General features: G+C 42.4%; 1 protein-coding gene across 1 annotated transcript in view; it reads right to left on the bottom strand.

Annotated features, from left to right (window-relative positions):
• The window catches only part of ccdc138 (coiled-coil domain containing 138), a 109,482-nt gene that overhangs the window by 69,348 nt on the left and 22,256 nt on the right, over positions 1 to 17,878 (bottom strand). The window contains exon 4 of the mRNA XM_043691782.2: positions 1,217 to 1,338. Within this exon, the coding sequence (XP_043547717.2) occupies positions 1,217 to 1,338 (122 nt within the window). The remainder of the gene's footprint in view (positions 1 to 1,216; positions 1,339 to 17,878) is intronic.

The following is a 17,878-nucleotide window of genomic DNA, read 5'->3' as shown; positions in this document are numbered from 1 at the left end:
ATAAATAATTTGCTGCACACTGTGCCAGACTATGTGCTACTGTCCACTGATGCCTACTCACACTCATAGGAGCATGAAACAACATAGGTTTTCCACTTCAGATGACTGAGAGCAGATTGCTCCTGTCCCATAACAGAAGAGTCAGCATTGTTGAAACTGTGGGAATGACGAAAGGTGAGCATGATTAAAGATGTGAATTAACATTTTTGGAGTGAGAAAGGGGTCAGAGTATTGTCAGGTATTAAAGGAACGCTCGCATTGATGGGGGTAGAGTGCCAGATCTGAGAATGGGATGTGTATTGTCAGGGGGTTGAAGAAGTTGAGTATTGAGGTCAGAGATGGAGTGAACATAATTGGTGAGGGAAGGTTGTCCTGTTTTTCAGATGGAATGGCTCCATTTAAATACAGAGCATGTCTTCATTTCATGAGAAAAGAGGAATATGGATTTACTGGAATTATCTCACCACTTGGTATCCCAATACTGTTAGTTACTAAGTCCTTGCTGGATTCAGCATCAAAGGGGAAAAGCCTGCAATGTAAAATGGTTAGTGTGCAAATTACAACACAGTCATCGCCCCCTGCTGCTGACCAGATGGTCTGACCCTATAAATTGCTTCAGATCCTCTCCTTCAAACTGAAATAAATGGCCCAGCACCATGACCATTCTTTGCCTTTTTATGAGTAGCCTGCACTAATAAAGGCCACAGAACTTAAATTTATTTTGATGTCAACAAGTTCAATGAAAGTCACACCAATTTAGTGGCTAAATTTATTAAGAGAAGAATCTACAGCAGTTCCTCAATGTCCTTCACAATGTGACCACCTTATAAGATATAACAAGTTTTTACTCTACCGACTTGAAATACATATTTTCTTGATGTTTGCAGAAGCTTGGCAAAACTATTCTATGTTCTGCTTCATATAGGCCACACCCATGTTCAGCAATTGGCTCAATATCAAGTCTAGAGTCACACCGACCCAATAACATGACATTGGCAATCAGTAGAAACTGAATTAAAGATCGAGTACACCACAAAAATTGTTTGACCATACAGGGAAAAAAACTTATGGCAAATTGTTTGTTTGTATGCCATTTTCCTTTAAGCCCTTTGAGAACATATTGTTCCCATCATTCTGCCAAACCAAGAACTGAACAAAAACAAAGCATCATGACAGACATCAATGTAAAACAAGTTCATGTCTCATCAGTACTAACCAGTTTCTGTGAAAAACAGTGTTTCAGTATCTTGTCTTGTGTGCAATGTGGGTTCTTCCTCACTGAAGTATCCTTCTAATACTTGATCTGAGCTATAAGCATGGTCATAACGATCATTAACCCTGTAAATTTAATGAAGTTATAAGCTGTTTAAAATACAAATTATAATATTTAGCCAACATTTTCTTGATACATGACAAACATGAAAACCAGGTGTGCATCTAATTAGAGTATCACTTTGGTATACAACAACTGATTTGAGTCCATGTTTAAAAGTTACTGGAAAAATTCAATGTTGCTTTGCCTACATAACAGTGACCATACTTCCAAATGTAACTATATAACTGTTCAGGTGGTTTGGAAGGTTCACACCATTTGTTCTGACAAAATATCATAATGGCGCTTGTCGTAAAGATAACATTATCAAAATTACGTTCTTAGAATTCCAGAGTTATATCTACAGCATCACACTTAAACATTTGGTCAGGCAACAAATAATAACCATCTATTATTTTGATTATGTGATTTGACCAAATGTACAAGTTCGTGTTAAAGAAAAGGATTCGAATCCACAATGATAACGCAGCATATAACCAGACCAATAACATTAGTTTTGTTCAAAACTACTTCAAATAAACATATATAGCTAAACAACTTGTTCAAAAAAATTGTTTCTATTTATTCCAAGTGGATAGGTTGCTTTTATGATTTAATAAAGAAACTAAATAGTTTTGAAAGACATCGCTAAATCAATGCATAAACTAGATTAATTTGTCTTATAAATACTGCTTTCTGCATATCTGTATACCATCTCTGGGATTTGCAGTTGGAGTTCACTACACCAGTTGTGTTTTCCTGTCAATGTTTTGAGCTCTGATCATACTTGTTTGCAGCAATTGACAACCAAGGGGATATTATTTTAACATCTAACACTAAGTAGCTCTACAAAAACAATATATAAATTTGGAAAACTACTCAACCTAAAAAAAAAATTCTGAAATCTCCACTGCCCAAACAATGCCACATTGTTCTAAGATGTGGAGGAGCCGGTGTTGGACTGGGAAGGACAAAGTTAAAAATTACACAACACCAGCTTATAGTGCAACAGATTTATTTGGAAATACTAGCTTTCGGGGCACTGCTCCTTCTCCAAAAGGTAGTGCTTCCAAATAAAACTGTTGGACTATCACCTGGTGTTGTGTGATTTTTAACATTGTTCTAAGTCACTGCAAGAAAGCAAAGACCAAAGATCAGGCATGTTTATCCTATGGACATCATCAGTCCTGCTTAGGAGGGAGTTGGAAATTGTTTGAAACTAAGTCAGTGATGGCAGTAAATTATTTAAATTGTTCTAAGTTAAGCTTTCAGTGAGCAAACCCAGCATCTTCTGTAGAAGGTAATTGCCAGAAGAAAATCTTCCCATTGATATATTCTGATTTTATGTATTTCAACAAGATTTTATTAGGGTATGCTCAACTTTTGAGACTTACTGACATCTTTCCCAACACACTCTCTAATTTATCAGTCACCAGTTTCAAACACATCTACTCAGATCCCGGATGTTGCTTCTCCTGGGCAGAATGGAATGAAGTCCACATGGATAACCTAAATAAAACTGTGCCATGACAATAAGATACATACAAGAACAAGCAGTGATAGGCACTCCTGTAATCACTGACCTACTTCGATTCCTGGTCAAACAATACCTTGATTTGGAAATTGAATTTCAAATCCCTCCATAATATTGCCTTCTCTATCTTTCATAATTCCTTCCCATCTCAAAACCGTCCTAGATGTCTATGCTGAAATAATTCTGGCTTCTTAAGCAAGAGCAATTTTAATTATTCCACCATTGGTGACCATGCGATCAGCTGCCTAGGCCTGAAGCTCTGGTATTTCCTTCATAAAATTGAAGCAGTTAAGAGAGCACTGAATGATTACTGGATAAAAATAATGTGCAAGGGATAAAGCAGGAGATTGGCATTAGGTAATGATGTTCATTTAGCAAGTCTTGTGGGCACAATGGAATGAATGGCTTCCTTTAGCAAATCACCCCTGGATTCTGTGTAAAACTCTGTGCCTCTCTTTAAGACAGATGCTCCTTAAGAATAACTGATCAAGCTTTAAGCCATCAGCCCCTAATATCACCAATGTGACTATGAATCTAATTTATGTTTCATCCTATTCCTTGAAGAACCTTGGAACATCTTACTACATAAAAAGAACTATATAAATATACTGCAAATTTGTTACTTCTGAAAGGAAGTTGTGAAGTTGCATTTGCCAAAGAAATTAGTAATACCATCAAGCTAGCAGGTAATATTCATGCCACAAAACTGCAAAAGAGTGACTGTATTCAAGTATTCTGCCTGACATTCTGTAACTCATCGACTCTAATTTGGCTTGAAGGACTCAACCTCACCACTTACTTTGTTGACTGTTATGATCCACACCTGCCATTCACGTTTATAATTACAGGTTGAATTAAGAATCTATTAATAGCTCTGCATTACAGGCAGTAAAACAAAAGGTTCACAAAGTAATATCTGGCAATGGGTGACCTACGCAGAAATGTTGGACAGGCTGTTCACGTATCCTTTGGGGTTTAGAAGAGTGAGGTATGACCTCAATGAAGCATATAAGACCCTGAGGGAATTTGACAGGGTGGTTGCTGAAAGGATGCTCCCCCTGTGGAAAGATTAGAACTAGGTGACACTATTTAAAAAATAGGATCACCCATTTCAGTCTGAGATGTGTAGATTATTTTTTTCTGAGGGTTGAGTGTCTTTGGAACTCTCTTCTCCAGAGTTGGAGACAGGATCATTGAATATTTATAATGCAGAATTAGATTAATTTTTTTTAAGAAGGGAGTCAATGGATATCTGGTAGGCGAGAATACAGTTAAGGCTACAATCAGATCAGTCAAAATCTTGTTAAATGGTGGAGAAGGGTCATATGAAACAAAAGGTCTAAAAGGCAACTTCATAGTTTCTAACGTAGTATTCCAATCTCTATCCATCTGCAAACTCCTTATGTCTTCTTCACAACATTCTATCCTAACCTACCTTTATGGCGTTTGTGAATTTAACCACTATCCCTTCTCTCCCCTCATTTAGGTAATTGATCTAAATTATAAAAAGTTGAGCCCCCAATACAGGGGAACCTCGATTATCTGAACGAGATGGGCGGGCACTATTTCGTTCGGATAATCGATTAAATGCTTTTCCTCTGGGGCTTAGAGTTTTTAAAGTCTGCTCCTCGTTCAAGAGACTGCAGCAGCTCACAGTGCATGTGGCCCCGCCCCCAACATGCCTCACCCCCCAGTCCCATCCAACACCGCCCCGGCCCAACACCGCCCTGCCCCCCCCAGTCCCATCCAACACCGCTCCCCTAAACCCTTCCAACCCCGTCCCACACTGCACCCGCGCCCAACACCGCGTCCACACCCCCAATCTCATCCAACATCCCCCACCCCCAACACCGCCGCCCGCTCCCTAAACCTGTCCAACACTGCCCCCCTGACCCCAATCCCATCCAACACCGCCCCGGCCCAACACCGCCCTGCCCCCCCCCAGTCCCATCCAACACCGCTCCCCTAAACCCTTCCAACCCCGTCCCACACTGCACCCGCGCCCAACACCGCGTCCACACCCCCAATCTCATCCAACATCCCCCACCCCCAACACCGCCGCCCGCTCCCTAAACCTGTCCAACACTGCCCCCCTGACCCCAATCCCATCCAACACCGCCCCCTGCCCCCCAAACCTGTCCAACATCGCCCCCCCCCCCAAACCCGTCCAGCACTGCTCCTCGCCCGCCCCCCAACCCGGTCCAACACCACCCCCAGCACAAAGCGCGTGAACACCCGCCCACCCCAACTAAGCAATTTATCTAAAGTTCAACACTAAAAGAGCTACAGAATGTTTATTAATCCTGTTTTGTCAAGTGGAAATGACAAAACATGGGAAAGCATCGAATAAGTCCAAATATGTGGGGCACCCATCGGAAGCATCAAGTATGCCCAAGGCCGCGGCTGTGACCCTCTCTGCTACTTCAATGGACCCGGTTACTCACCAGGTCCTGGTCGCAGAATTCACGAATTTGCAAAAAAAAATTGAAGCCATGATTGAAGTTTAGTAGTAGGTTGGACCTGCTTTCAGCCGTGCTTCAAAAACATGAGCAACTTGAAAGCCTTGGAAAGAGAACGGATGAGGTCAAGTATCGAACCACAGTGGCAGAGACCATGATCGATTCCTCTAAGGAGTAGATCCAAGTCCTTGAAAAACATGTCCGTATTTTAACTGAACAAGTTGACGACCTCAAGAATAGGGGCAGGAGGAAGAACATTTGTATCGTTGGTCTGCCGGAGGAGATGGAAAGTGGTCAGCCAGTGAGATTTTTTGAGAACTGGCTGCCGTGATTCCTTCACTTACAAGCTGAAGCGGAGCCTGTGAAGATTGAGAGAGCTCAATCCGTTACAGTGCGCAGGTCAGGCTTGGACCAGTGCCCTCGCCCTGTCCTTGTAGGGTTTCATAGTTATGGGGACACACAAAGAGTTATGGAACCCAGGGGAAAGACCCAATGGCTTTAATTCATGAAGGCTCCAGGATTATGTTCTTTCAGGACTTTTCAGCAGCAGTGATTTGGTAAAGGAAGTCTTTTGATATCAAGAGAAGACTAAGGGAATTTGGAATTCAGTATTCTTTGAGGTACCTAGTGGTGCTCCAAGTTTCTTTCAATGGACCAACACACTGATTTGACTCTCCAAAGAAAGTGAATAACTTTGTGGACACATTAAAGTAGGCTGGGTGCTTTAATGGATATAGATAATAATTTTTCTTTTTTCTTAAAGTAAGTTTGTTGTTTCGGTTATTTACCCGCATGATACTCGGGAATGGGTAGAGTACTCACTTTTAACTTCTTCGTTAACATTACTATTTTCTTTCTTATTTTTGCTTGTGTCTGGGTGCAGCTTAAGCTGGAGGGAGTTATGAAGGTGGTTGTGATGGCTAAATGCCTACCTAAGGGCAGTTCAAGCCCGGTTTTGGTGGTTAATTGCCCTGACTGCCATATTGGTAGCAGGGCAGACGACAAAGTTTTGGGACGTGTAAGTGCACCCAATGGGTGGGGGGCAAATTCCCCTATTGAGTGCCACTGGTGCTTTGTATTTTGCTTAGCTTTTTGGTTTTGTATGTATGTAGGTTTGGAAAGTTGAGAGCTTGTTAGTTGTAGTAGTTTTAGTTAATGAATCTTTTTCCATTGATGCTCAGTGATGTGTAATTCGAGTTCTTCCTCTCTGCAGTTCAGATGTTGTTACAGAGTATTATGGCTAATGATGTGCTTAACTAGTGTACCTGGAACATTAGGGGGAGCCATTCACCAGTCAAGAGGGAAAAGGTACTTTCCAGTCTTAAAAAGGAGAGGGTGGATATTGTCCAATTGCAGAAGAAACACCTTAATGACAAGGAATGTTTGAGATTACAGCAGGGTTGGTTTGATTGGGTTTATTTTTCGTCTTTTAATATTAGGAGTAGGGGAGTGGCCATACTTGTTCGGAAGAATCTTCTATGTAAATTACTAGATTGTACTAAAGACACTCATGGGAGGCTCATGATCCTCAAACCTTTGATACATGGAGAAGAATATCGTATTTTGAATGCTTATTGCCCCTGGCACACCCACTTAAATTCCCAGGTGGTGCATTTTCCAAATTGAGTAAGCCTGCATCGAAGCACATTATTATTTCAACTGTCTTTTGGATCCCATGGTAAACAGAATGCCCAAAGGTTCCCCAATACCTTCTTTGCAATCTGAGCAATTACTGGATTTGGGTGTGGAACTAGGGTTGGTGGATGTTTGGAGACAGCTCCACCCCTCAGGTAGGGATTTACTTTCTTCTCTAACCTGCACAAGTGCCACACTAGGATTGATCTTTTCCTTACCTCTGCAGTGGCATCCTGCACAATTGGGAATATTACCATCCCTGATCATGCAGCAGTATACTTATTGGTTAAGATTAAGGGCAATATAACAGGTTTGAGACATTGGTGAATGGCTCTTTTTATTCTTAAAGATAGTAAGTTAATTGAGTATTTCTTTAATGAATTCAGATCTTTCTTAGCCATTAACTCAGATTCAGCCAGTAACCCATCCATTCTTTGGGAAACTGCTAAAGCTTATGCCAGGTGGATAATTACTTCTTACTCCACCAGTAGGAAGTGACAGAAGGGAGGGCGGCAATACTTACTGGAGACACATTTGAGAGCAGCTGAGAGGGTATACTTTAGTAGACCCTTGGTGGCTAAGCTAGAGAATCACAGCAATTTGGTCCACATTGAATTCCATGCTCACACAAACAGCAAGAAGGTACTTGCTTTTGCAAAACAAAGGTTGTTTGAGCATGGTAATAAGCCGAGGAAGTAATCTGCATACATTGCCAGCAAAAAGAGCACCCTCCAAGCCATTACCTCAATCAGAGAAGGGACTGGGTCTCTTACCTGCAATTCCAAAAAGATAAATGCAGCATTTCAGAGATTTTATTCCGAATTATATCAGACTGAGTGTTTTGAGGATAAATGGGTTAAGCTGGAGTCTTTTTTCAAGAACTGGATCTTCTAGGGGTAACCCCTGAACACGCATCTTGCCTTAATGCCCCTTTGTCAGTGTAGGACACTGCGAAGCAGTTTCAGAGCAGAAAGGCACCCGGTCCTGATGGCCTTCCTATTGAATTTTATAAAGAATTTATAAACATTGTCAGGGCCAATGGTTAATATATTCAACCACTCATACAGCCACGACTGCCTTCCACCAACCTTAAACAAGATTAATAGCTCTCTTATTCTTAGAAAGGGAAGACCCCAGAGGATTGTGCTTCCTATAGGCCCATCTCACTTTTAAATGTTGACTTCAAAATCCAGTCTAAGACCTTTGCATTAAGGCTGGCAACTGTGCTGCCTTCCATGGTCAAAAAGGACCAGCAGAATTCTGGTTAATCCAAGATGGAGGACAGGAAAAATTTCTGGTGGTAAGAGCTGCTCCTTTTTTGAGGTATTTTAGGTATTGGAGGTGATTTCCTCGAATTCTAGGAGCAGCAATTACTGTTTTATATGCTGTTGCATTTTGTTTTCCAAAGTTCCAAAACAAAGTCAAGACAACAGCAGTTTTAAAAGGGAGAAGAACAGACAAAGGAAGCACATGGTGAGGACAGTGCAGGAGAGAGAGAAAGAAACTGATACCACAGTGAACCTGCAGAGTTACTGCCTTTGCTGTTTGAATTCATGTATCGCTGGACATAAGAGTGCGTCTGTGAAAATTAACAAACAGTGAAATTCACAACTGATCTTGAGGGAACTGCTTGGACGAAATCGCAGCACAGAATCAGATAAATGAATTGTTTTAAGTGTGGCCTACAGAAAGTCTGCCGTAGTGAGCAGAGAGAGTTCTTTTCTCAATTATATATTTTTTGAGATATGTCTCTTGATTAAACTTCAAATATAAGCCATAACTATTAATTTAACCTGGGGCAGTGTTTTGTAGAGGAATAAGACAGTGTTATTTTCTGGGTCAGTAGATTGTGAAGAAGCAAAAATGGTCTTTAGTAGAGTGATAAGCGCTTCTTGTCAGATGTGGGAGTTTAAGGAGAGTTTACGGGTTACTGCAGAGTATATCTGCAATAAATGCTGTTGGCTGCGAATCCTATCAGATTGAATGGATTGGATGGACAGACAGTTACAGGCAATGAGGAATTCGCAACAGCAACGGTACGTGATGGATGGAAGTTATGGGGGGGGGGGTCTCAGATAGTCATAGAGATGAGTTAACTCCAGGAAAGGCAGGAGAGGTAGGCAGGTAGTGCAGGACTCGTCTGTGGCTATTCCCAGTTCAACAAGTATGCTGTTTTGGAAAATGTAGGGGGTGATCGATTCACATGGGAACGTAGCACGAACAGCCAAGTTTCTGGTATTATGACTGGCTCTAATGCAACGCGCAGTATGTTGGGTTCCAAGAGATCAGTTGTGTTAGGGGACTCTCTAGTCCGAGGTACAGACAGATGTTTCTGTGGCCAGCAGTGGTGTGATACTTCCCTGGGTGCCAGAATCAAGGATGTCTCAGAGAGGGTGCAGAATGTTCTCAAGGGGGAGAGGGGCCAGCAAGAGGTCATTGTCCACATTGGAACCAATGACATAGGAAGAGAAAAGGTTGAGATTCTGAAGGGAGATTATAGAGAGTTCGGCAGGAATTTACAAAGGAGGTCCTCGAGAGTAGTTATATCTGGATTATTCCCGGTGCTACAAGCTAGTGAGGACAGAAATAGGAGGACAGAGCAGAAGAATGCATGGCTGAGGAGCTGGTGTATGGGAGAAAGATTCACACTTTTGGATCATTGGAATCTCTTTTGGGGTAGAAGTGACCTGTACAAGAAGGATGGATTGCACCTAAATTGGAAGGGGACTAATATACTTGCAGGGAAATTTGCGAGAGATGCTTGGGAGGATTTAAACTAGTAAGGTGGAGGAGGGGGTGGGTTGGGACCCAGGGAGATAGTGAGGAAAGAGATCAATCTGAGACTGGTACAGTTGAGAACAGAAGCGAGTCAAACAGAAAGGGCTGGCAAGGACAAGGTAGGATTAATAAGTTAAACTGCATTTATTTTGATGCAAGGGGCCTAACAGGGAAAGCAGATAAACTCAGGGCATGGTTACAAACATGGGACTGGGATATCATAGGAATCACAGAAACATGGCTCAGGGATGGGCATGACTGGCAGCTTAATGTTCCAGGATACAAATGCTACAGGAAGGATAGAAAGGGAGGCAAGAGAGGAGGGGGAGAGAAATTTTTGATAAGGGAGAGCATTACAACTGTGCTGAGGGAGGATATTCCCGGAAATACATCCAAGGAAGTTATTTGGGTGGAATTGAGAAATAAGAAAGGGATGATCACATTATTGGGACTGCATTATAGACCCCCTAATAGTAAGAAGGAAATCGAGAAACAAACTTGTAAGCTTACAGATCTCAGCTGTCTGTAAGAATAACAGGGTGGTTATGGTAGGGGATTTTAACTTTCCAAACATAGATTGGCACTGCCATACTGTTAAGGGTTTAGAATGGAGAGGAATTTGTTAAGTGTGTACAAGAATATTTTCTGATTCAGTATGTGGATGTACCTACTAGAGAAGGTGCAAAACTTGACCTACTCTTGGGAAATAAGGCAGGGCAGGTGACTGAGGTGTCAGTGGAGGAGCACTTTGGAGCCAGTAACCATAATTCTATTCTATTTAAAATAATGATGGAAAAGGGTAGACAGATCTAAAAGTTGAAGTTCTAAATTGGAGAAAGGCCAATTTTGACGGTATTAGGCAAGAACTTTCAAAAGCTGATGGGGGCAGATGTTCACAGGTAAAGGGACAGCTGGAAAATGGGAAGCCTTCAGAAATAACACCTTTGGCAGTGTTTTGTAGAGGAATAAGACGGTGTTATTTTCTGGGTCAGTAGATTGTGAAGAAGCAAGAATGGCCTTTAGTAGCGTGATAAGCGCTTCTAGTCAGATGTGGGAGTTTAAGGAGAGTTTACGGGTTACTACGGAGTATATCTGTAATAAATGCTGTTGGTTGCAAATCCTATTAGATCGAATGGACAGATAGTTAGAGGCAATGAGGAATTTGCAATAGCAACGGTACATGATGGATGGCAGTTATAGGAAGGGGGAAAAGTCTCAGATAGAGTCATACAGATGGGTTAACTCCAGGAAAGGCAGGAGAGGTAGGCAGGTAGTGCAGGAGTCGTCTGTGGCTATCCCCATTTCTGTTGAAAGTATATTCCTGTTAGGGCGAAAGGAAAGGCTGGTAGGGAATGCTGGATGACTAAAGAAATTGAGGATTTTGTTCAGAAAAAGAAGAAAGAATGTCAGGTATAGACAGAAGAGATCGAGTGAATCCTTAGAAGAATATAAAGCCGGCAGGAGTATACTTAAGAGGGAAATCAGGAGGGCAAAAAGGGGACATGAGATAGCTTTGGCAAATAGAATTAAGGAGAATCCAAAGAGTTTTTACAAATACATTAAGAACAAAAGGGTAACTAGGGAGAGAATAGGGCCCCTCAAAGATCAGCAAGGCAGCCTTTGTGTGGAGCCACAGAAAATGGGGGAGATATTAAGCGAGTATTTTACACCAGTATTTACTATGGATAACGACATGGAAGATACAGAATGTAGGGAAATAGATGATGACATCTTGAAAAATGTCCATATTATAGAGGAGGAAGTGCTGAATGTCTTGAAACGCATAAAGGTGGATAAATCCCCAGGACCTAATCAGGTGTACCGTAAAACTCTGTGGGAAGCTAAGGAAGTAATTGCTCAGCCCCTTCCTGAGATATTTGTATCATCGAAAGTCACAGGTGAGGTGCCGGAAGACTGGAGGTTGGCTAACGTTGTGCCACTTTTTAAGAAGGGTGGTAAGGTCAAGCCAGTGAGTCTGACGTCAGTGGTGGGCAAGTTGTTGGAGGGAATCCTGAGGGATAGGATGTACATGTATTTGGAAAGGCAAGGACTGATTAGGGATAGTCAACATGGCTTTGCGCATGGGAAATTATGTCTCACAAACTTGATTGAGTTTTTTGAAGAAGTAACAAAGAGGATTGATGAGGGCAGAGTGGGAGATGTGATTGAAATGGACTTCAGTAAGGTGTTCGACAAGGTTCCCCATGGGAGACTGGTTAGCAAGGTTAGATCTCATGGAATACGGGGAGAACTAGCTATTTGGATACAGAACTGGCTCAAAGGTAGAAGACAGACGGTGGTGGTGGAGGGTTGTTTTTCAGACTGGAGGCCTGTGACCAGTGGAGTGCCACAACGATCAGTGCTGGATCCTATACTTTTTGTCATTTACATAATTTGGATGCAAGCATAAGAGGTACAGTTAGTAAGTTTGCAGATGACACCAAAATTGGAGGTGTAGTAGACAGCGAAGAAGGTTACCTCAGATTACAACAGGATCTTGATCAGATGGACCAATGGGCTGAGAAGTGTCAAATGGAGTTTAATTTAGATAAATGTGCCCATCCAAATGGAGGTGCTGCATTTTGGGAAAGTAAATCTTAGCAGGACTTATACACTAAATGAATATTGTTGCTGAACAAAGAGACCTTGGAGTGCAGGTTCATTGCTCCTTGAAAGTGGAGTCGCAGGTAGATAGGATAGTGAAGGCGGCGTTTGGTATGCTTTCCTTTATTGGTCAGAGTATTGAGTACAGGAGTTGGGAGGTCATGTTGTGGCTGGACAGGACATTGGTTAGGTCACTGTTGGAAGATTGCATGCAATTCTGGTCTCCTTCCTACTGGAAAGATGTTGTGAAACTTGAAACGGTTCAGAAAAGATTTACAAGGATGTTGCCAGGGTTGGAGGATTTGAGCTACAGGGAGAGGCTCAACAGGCTGGGGCTGTTTTCCCTGGAGCATCGGAGGCTGAGGGGTGACCTTATAGAGGTTTACAAAATTATGAGGGATATGCATAGGATAAATAAACAAAGTCTTTTCCCTGGGGTTGGGGAGTCCAGAACTAGAGGGCATAGGTTGAGGGTCCTTTATAGCGATCTCCTGGCCGTGGTTCTTAACAATGATGTGCAATCCAGTAATTTTAATATTTCTACGGCAGTTGACAAGGTTGTCCCCTCTTTCACCACTGTTGTTTATGTTGGCGATTGAGCCACTGACAGAGGCCAACCATAGGGACCCTGCATATCTGTTCCAAAAGTTGGATTAAAGTCATATAAGATTACATTGTTTGCAGATGATGTTCTTATCTTTTTGTCAAATCCAGCAGTTTCAGCGGTACCTCATCTGATACAATGTATCAATTAATTGGGCACTTTTTCGGGCTATAAGAGCAATTTGCCAAAGTCAGAGGCTTTGCCTATGGGAGGTCTTAGGGGAAATACCTGATGCCAAGGGCGAGTCCCGATTTCCTTTTAAATGGTCGCGGGGGGGGGGGGGGGGGGGGCTTTATTTTGGTATATTCATTACTCGCATCTTCGATCAAACTTTGTTAATTTGTTTGACAAAATTAAACAAGACCTTCGAAGGTGGGAAGCACTTCCTACATCCTGGATAGGTCGCATAGCTCTTATTAAAATGAATGTCCTTCCTCGTTTGCTATCCCCCATGTGAATGTTTTCTTTCATCTTTCCCAGAAAGACATTCAGGATATTTAATGACTGGTTTAGCTCTTTTATTTGGCACCATAAACAACCCCTTATCAAGCTAACCAAATTGCAACTGCCCCATTGATCGGGGGATTCCGTTATTCTCAGATCATGGATTATATTCAAAAGAACTACACTTTTAACAGGCCCTTAGAGATCTGATGTAGAGTAGAGGGTTGAGAGTGTGTTGCTGGAAAAGCACAGCAGGTCAGGCAGCATCCGAGGAGCCGGAAAATCGACACTTCAGGCTGGAGCCCTTCATCAGGAATGAGGCTGGGAGCCTCGAGGGGTGGAGAGATAAATGGGAGGGGGTGGGGCTGGGGAGAAGGTTGCTGAGAGTACGATAGGTGGATGGAGGTGGGGGTAAAGGTGATAGATCAGAGAGGAGGGTGGAGCGGATAAGTGGGAAGGAAGATGGACAGGTAGGACAGGTCATGAGGATGCTGCTGAGCTGGAAGGTTGGAATTTACTTCAGCACTCTCCACTCTGATCTCCAGCATCTGCAGACCTCACTGTCTCCACAGAGAAAAGGGTGCTTAGTGCTAAGAACACTGTCTGTCAGCGCCCTTTATCATTTGTTGGAGAGTGGCTCCTTAGATGAGTCTTGGCGACTTTGTGAGGTCTGGAAGAGAGAGTTGGGGGTTGAGATCTCCTTGGGAAACACGGGAGGATGTTTGTGAACAAACAAGAAGGATTTTGATCTATAATAGGACCCACACCGTGCAGCTGAAGATTATTCACAGGGCCCATTTGTCCCCAGATCGTCTCTCAAAATTCAATGTGGGAGTATCTTCAATATGTCCCAAATGCAAATGACTATGGGCACCCTTACTCATTGCTTGTGGGCCTGCTGTAGGTTTTGTACGTATTGGGGTGCTGTATAAGGTGAGACAGAGAATATCATATGGACCCAGTTTTTCTTCTCCGGGGTCTGGCCAGGATACCTTACTTAGACATGTATAGTCAAAACTCTTTTAATATCCTTATTTTTTGTGCTAGGAAAAATATTCTGTTGTGCTGGGTGTCTGAAACCCCACCCCCAGGTCTATTAGGCTGGCGGAAGCTAGTCATAGAACACAGATTCCTTTAGACTTTCTCACGAGTATGGTGCACCAAAAAACTGAGGACTTTTATAAGACATGGCAGCCCTTTTTGGATTACCTAGATACAGATTTATCTGCCACTTTTATGTAGCCATGATGATCTTGTCTAATGAATCTAATATCTTGAGAGGAAGAACTACGAATGTATGAATGTGTATTAGTTAATGCTCTCAAAGATCATTTTTCTTCTATCCACTCATATACTTTGTTGTTTTCTTTGTATATGCACATAGACGTAATCTTGTTCAGTTTGCATTTTGTTTTGAGTTGTGTTGTTGTTGGTTTATTGTAATATTTAAAAAATCTTTTCTCAAAAACATTTTTTAAACCCAACATTACATTTTAAATCATATAAACCAAAATTTAAATTTTTGCAAACTTTGTATTTGAGTTAAATAACGAGGACAAAACACAATGGAAATGTCGTGGTATAAATCCAATTTTTGGTGTCATCAAGGAAAATGAAGTGGGAGAGTGATGCAAAGGTATGTTTTCAGAGTATATTTGTGACCAGTGGCAACTCGTTTATCACTCCATGCAGTGAAAAATTGAAGTATTCTGTGTTGTGTGCATTTATGGGCATGCTCTTTCACTCAGATGAGACTGGGTATCAGAGTTCGGTGCATTGCAGAATGAGATGCCGGAATTTGAGCTGCCTAAGCTTCCGTGCCAGCCTAATTAATATTTCGACTGTTTGTCCAGACCCATGGAATGTTTTCTAAAGCATTGGCACCATCCTCCATTGCCTCTGCCTCTTCTTCCAAGAGAATGTGCTACTCCTGCACATCGCCTCTTCAAGGCCCACACCTCAGAGGAGGGCCATGTCATGAAGAGCACAGCAGACTAGCACATTGAGAAAGCACTTTGAGGGAGGATTTTTTTTAAGGCATGTAAGGTCCATACTCCCCACTAACCTCTCTTCCAGATCTGGCATCTTTCCCTGCGGCTGCAGGAGATGCAACACCTGCCGCCTCACCTCCATCCAAGGCCCCAAAGAATCATTCCAAGTCTGGCATAGATTTGCCAGCATTTCCTCTAGCCTGATTTACTACATCCGTTGCTCCTGATGTGGTCTCCTCTACATCGGAGAGATCAAGCGCAAACTTGTTCAAAGAACATCTATGGTTTGCACGCCCCAATCAATCTCACCTCCTGTTGCCAGCCATTTCAACTCGCCCTCCCACTCCTCCAATAACATGTCAATATGGGCCTCCTCCACCATCAAAATAAGAACACCTCATTTTCCACTGCAGAAGCTTACAACCTTATGGCCTCAGCATCGAATCCACCAGCTTCCAAAATCTCCCCAACCCCCCAACTCATCCCAGGTCCAGCGTTCCCTCTCCACCCCACCTCCTTGACCTGACATAACCCATTCATCTTCCAGCTATCGGCTCCACTCTTCCCATTGATAAATCTGATTCACCTCATATCTGCATCCACCTATCAGCATCCTACTTACCTTTCTCCCAGCCCTACCCTCCACCATTTATTTCTCACGCCCCTTCCCCCTCCCGTCCTGATGAAGGGTCCTGCCCGAAACGTCAACTCTCCTGCTCTCTGATACTGTTTGATTTGCTGTGCTTTTTCCAGCTCCACATTTTATCAACTCTAACTTTCCAGCACCTGCAGTCTTCAGTATCTCCAAATTTTTTAAGGCACCATGACTGCTCATTTTCTGAAGTGTGACCACATGAGTTAAGGAACCTCTATGCCTCCTTCCTGGGTCATGTGAAAGAGACAGTGTTATCTTTTAAAAGGATTATTCCTCATGCCCTGAAAGCCATCCACAAACTCTTCTGGATCTCAGAGAGCTGCAGCAACTGCAATTCCCAAGAACGAAGGAGTCATTCTAACTGTGGGGTACTGTGCCAATGCTTGCATGAAGTTGTTTTTGCAGTTGCAAAGCAGATTGACACAAAGAGTGAAATCCTTTTCAATTGAGGAATCTCCCTGGTTGGTCAACACTAGCCTGATAGCCATATTAGTATAATCAATTGCCCCTGAATTCAGCAATGAAGGCAAATTTTAACGTCACTCTATCCATGTTGCATTATGATGCCTTGCTGAATTGTGCATTCCTGAATTGCCTTGTGCAATGATGAATATCCACTTGGGAAATACTATCTAGCCTGCCGCCAATCATTGGAATGACCTGAGTGTAAGGATGGTCAGAGTTACTGTGTTCTTTACCGCTACTGGTGATGTATGTCAATAACGCCTTTGAGGCCTGAGGTGATCCTCAATGAGGGCACATAATGCAGGCGCCAATATCCCAACAGTCTTAGGCTCTGGCATCTCGAGGAAACTTATTATTTGTCGGTATATTATACAGGGAGAATTTTGCCTTCACTGTCTCCCAATCCCTTGTTTCTCACATTTGCCTTACATCATGGCTAAGGATATGCATATATACCAGAAGCTGTTCCTCACTGCTGATTAACTCCAATTCACAGTAGCAAATCCCCATATCCAAAATGGCCGTGCTTAATGCCAGTTACACTGTAATGATTTTCTGAAAATCCAATGCACTGTCCCTGCAATCCACATAGTCTCACTCCCCACTCCATAACTACACCACCATTTCGCAGGTCACATTCCACTGGCCACTGCTTGACTATTCATAAGGTGATTCCTGAGCCTTCCTCCTCTTACAGAGCATCCTGAGCAATATCACACTGGTTTCCTGCTACATTATCATTTCCTCCATAGAGGAAAGATTGTCTGGGAGTTCCATGACTCCTCTCAAAAATTATTAATTACCTTTCAACAGGCTGGCAAATGAAACACACAGCCTCAATCCAGCTAGCTCTACAATGCTGGAAAAATATCACGACTGCTCTTCACCATTTCCCAGTTATGCAAAGTTCATCTTTAAATCAACTTCAATACTTTAATTTCTAAAAAAAATTAAAACTGCAACTTTGTTATTAACTGCTCTCCCTACTGAAAAACAGATTTGCGTAACAAATGCACTTGCCCTTTCTCATTCTGTATCTCTTGATGCAATCTTGTCTATTGGCTTCTCCACTCCCTCAATTTTACTATACCCTGCTGCATCTCTTGAAACTATCCTGCCACTCTGTTCTCTCTGACACTCCGCACTTCTCTCCCTTTGTCCTTCACTATCTCAACATTTCTTGCACTCTGCTGAGCCTCCTATCTCCCGACATCTGTCTCATGTCCACTCCTCACTTTCTTCCCCAATTGCTCTTTCTATATCTCTGTAGATTTCCATTTTTTTATCCACATTCAATATACATTTCTCATATGTTCTCTTTCAATTCCGACTATACCCTTTGCCCATTAATACAATGAATGAAACATGAGATGGCGCAGTAAGAGGCCACAGATAAA

This window comes from Chiloscyllium plagiosum, unplaced genomic scaffold (assembly GCF_037043375.1).
Source record: "Chiloscyllium plagiosum isolate Xiang-an unplaced genomic scaffold, Cpla_swu_hap1 HiC_scaffold_6, whole genome shotgun sequence".
Lineage (NCBI taxonomy): Eukaryota > Metazoa > Chordata > Chondrichthyes > Orectolobiformes > Hemiscylliidae > Chiloscyllium > Chiloscyllium plagiosum.
This window is presented reverse-complemented; position numbering and strand designations above follow the sequence as displayed.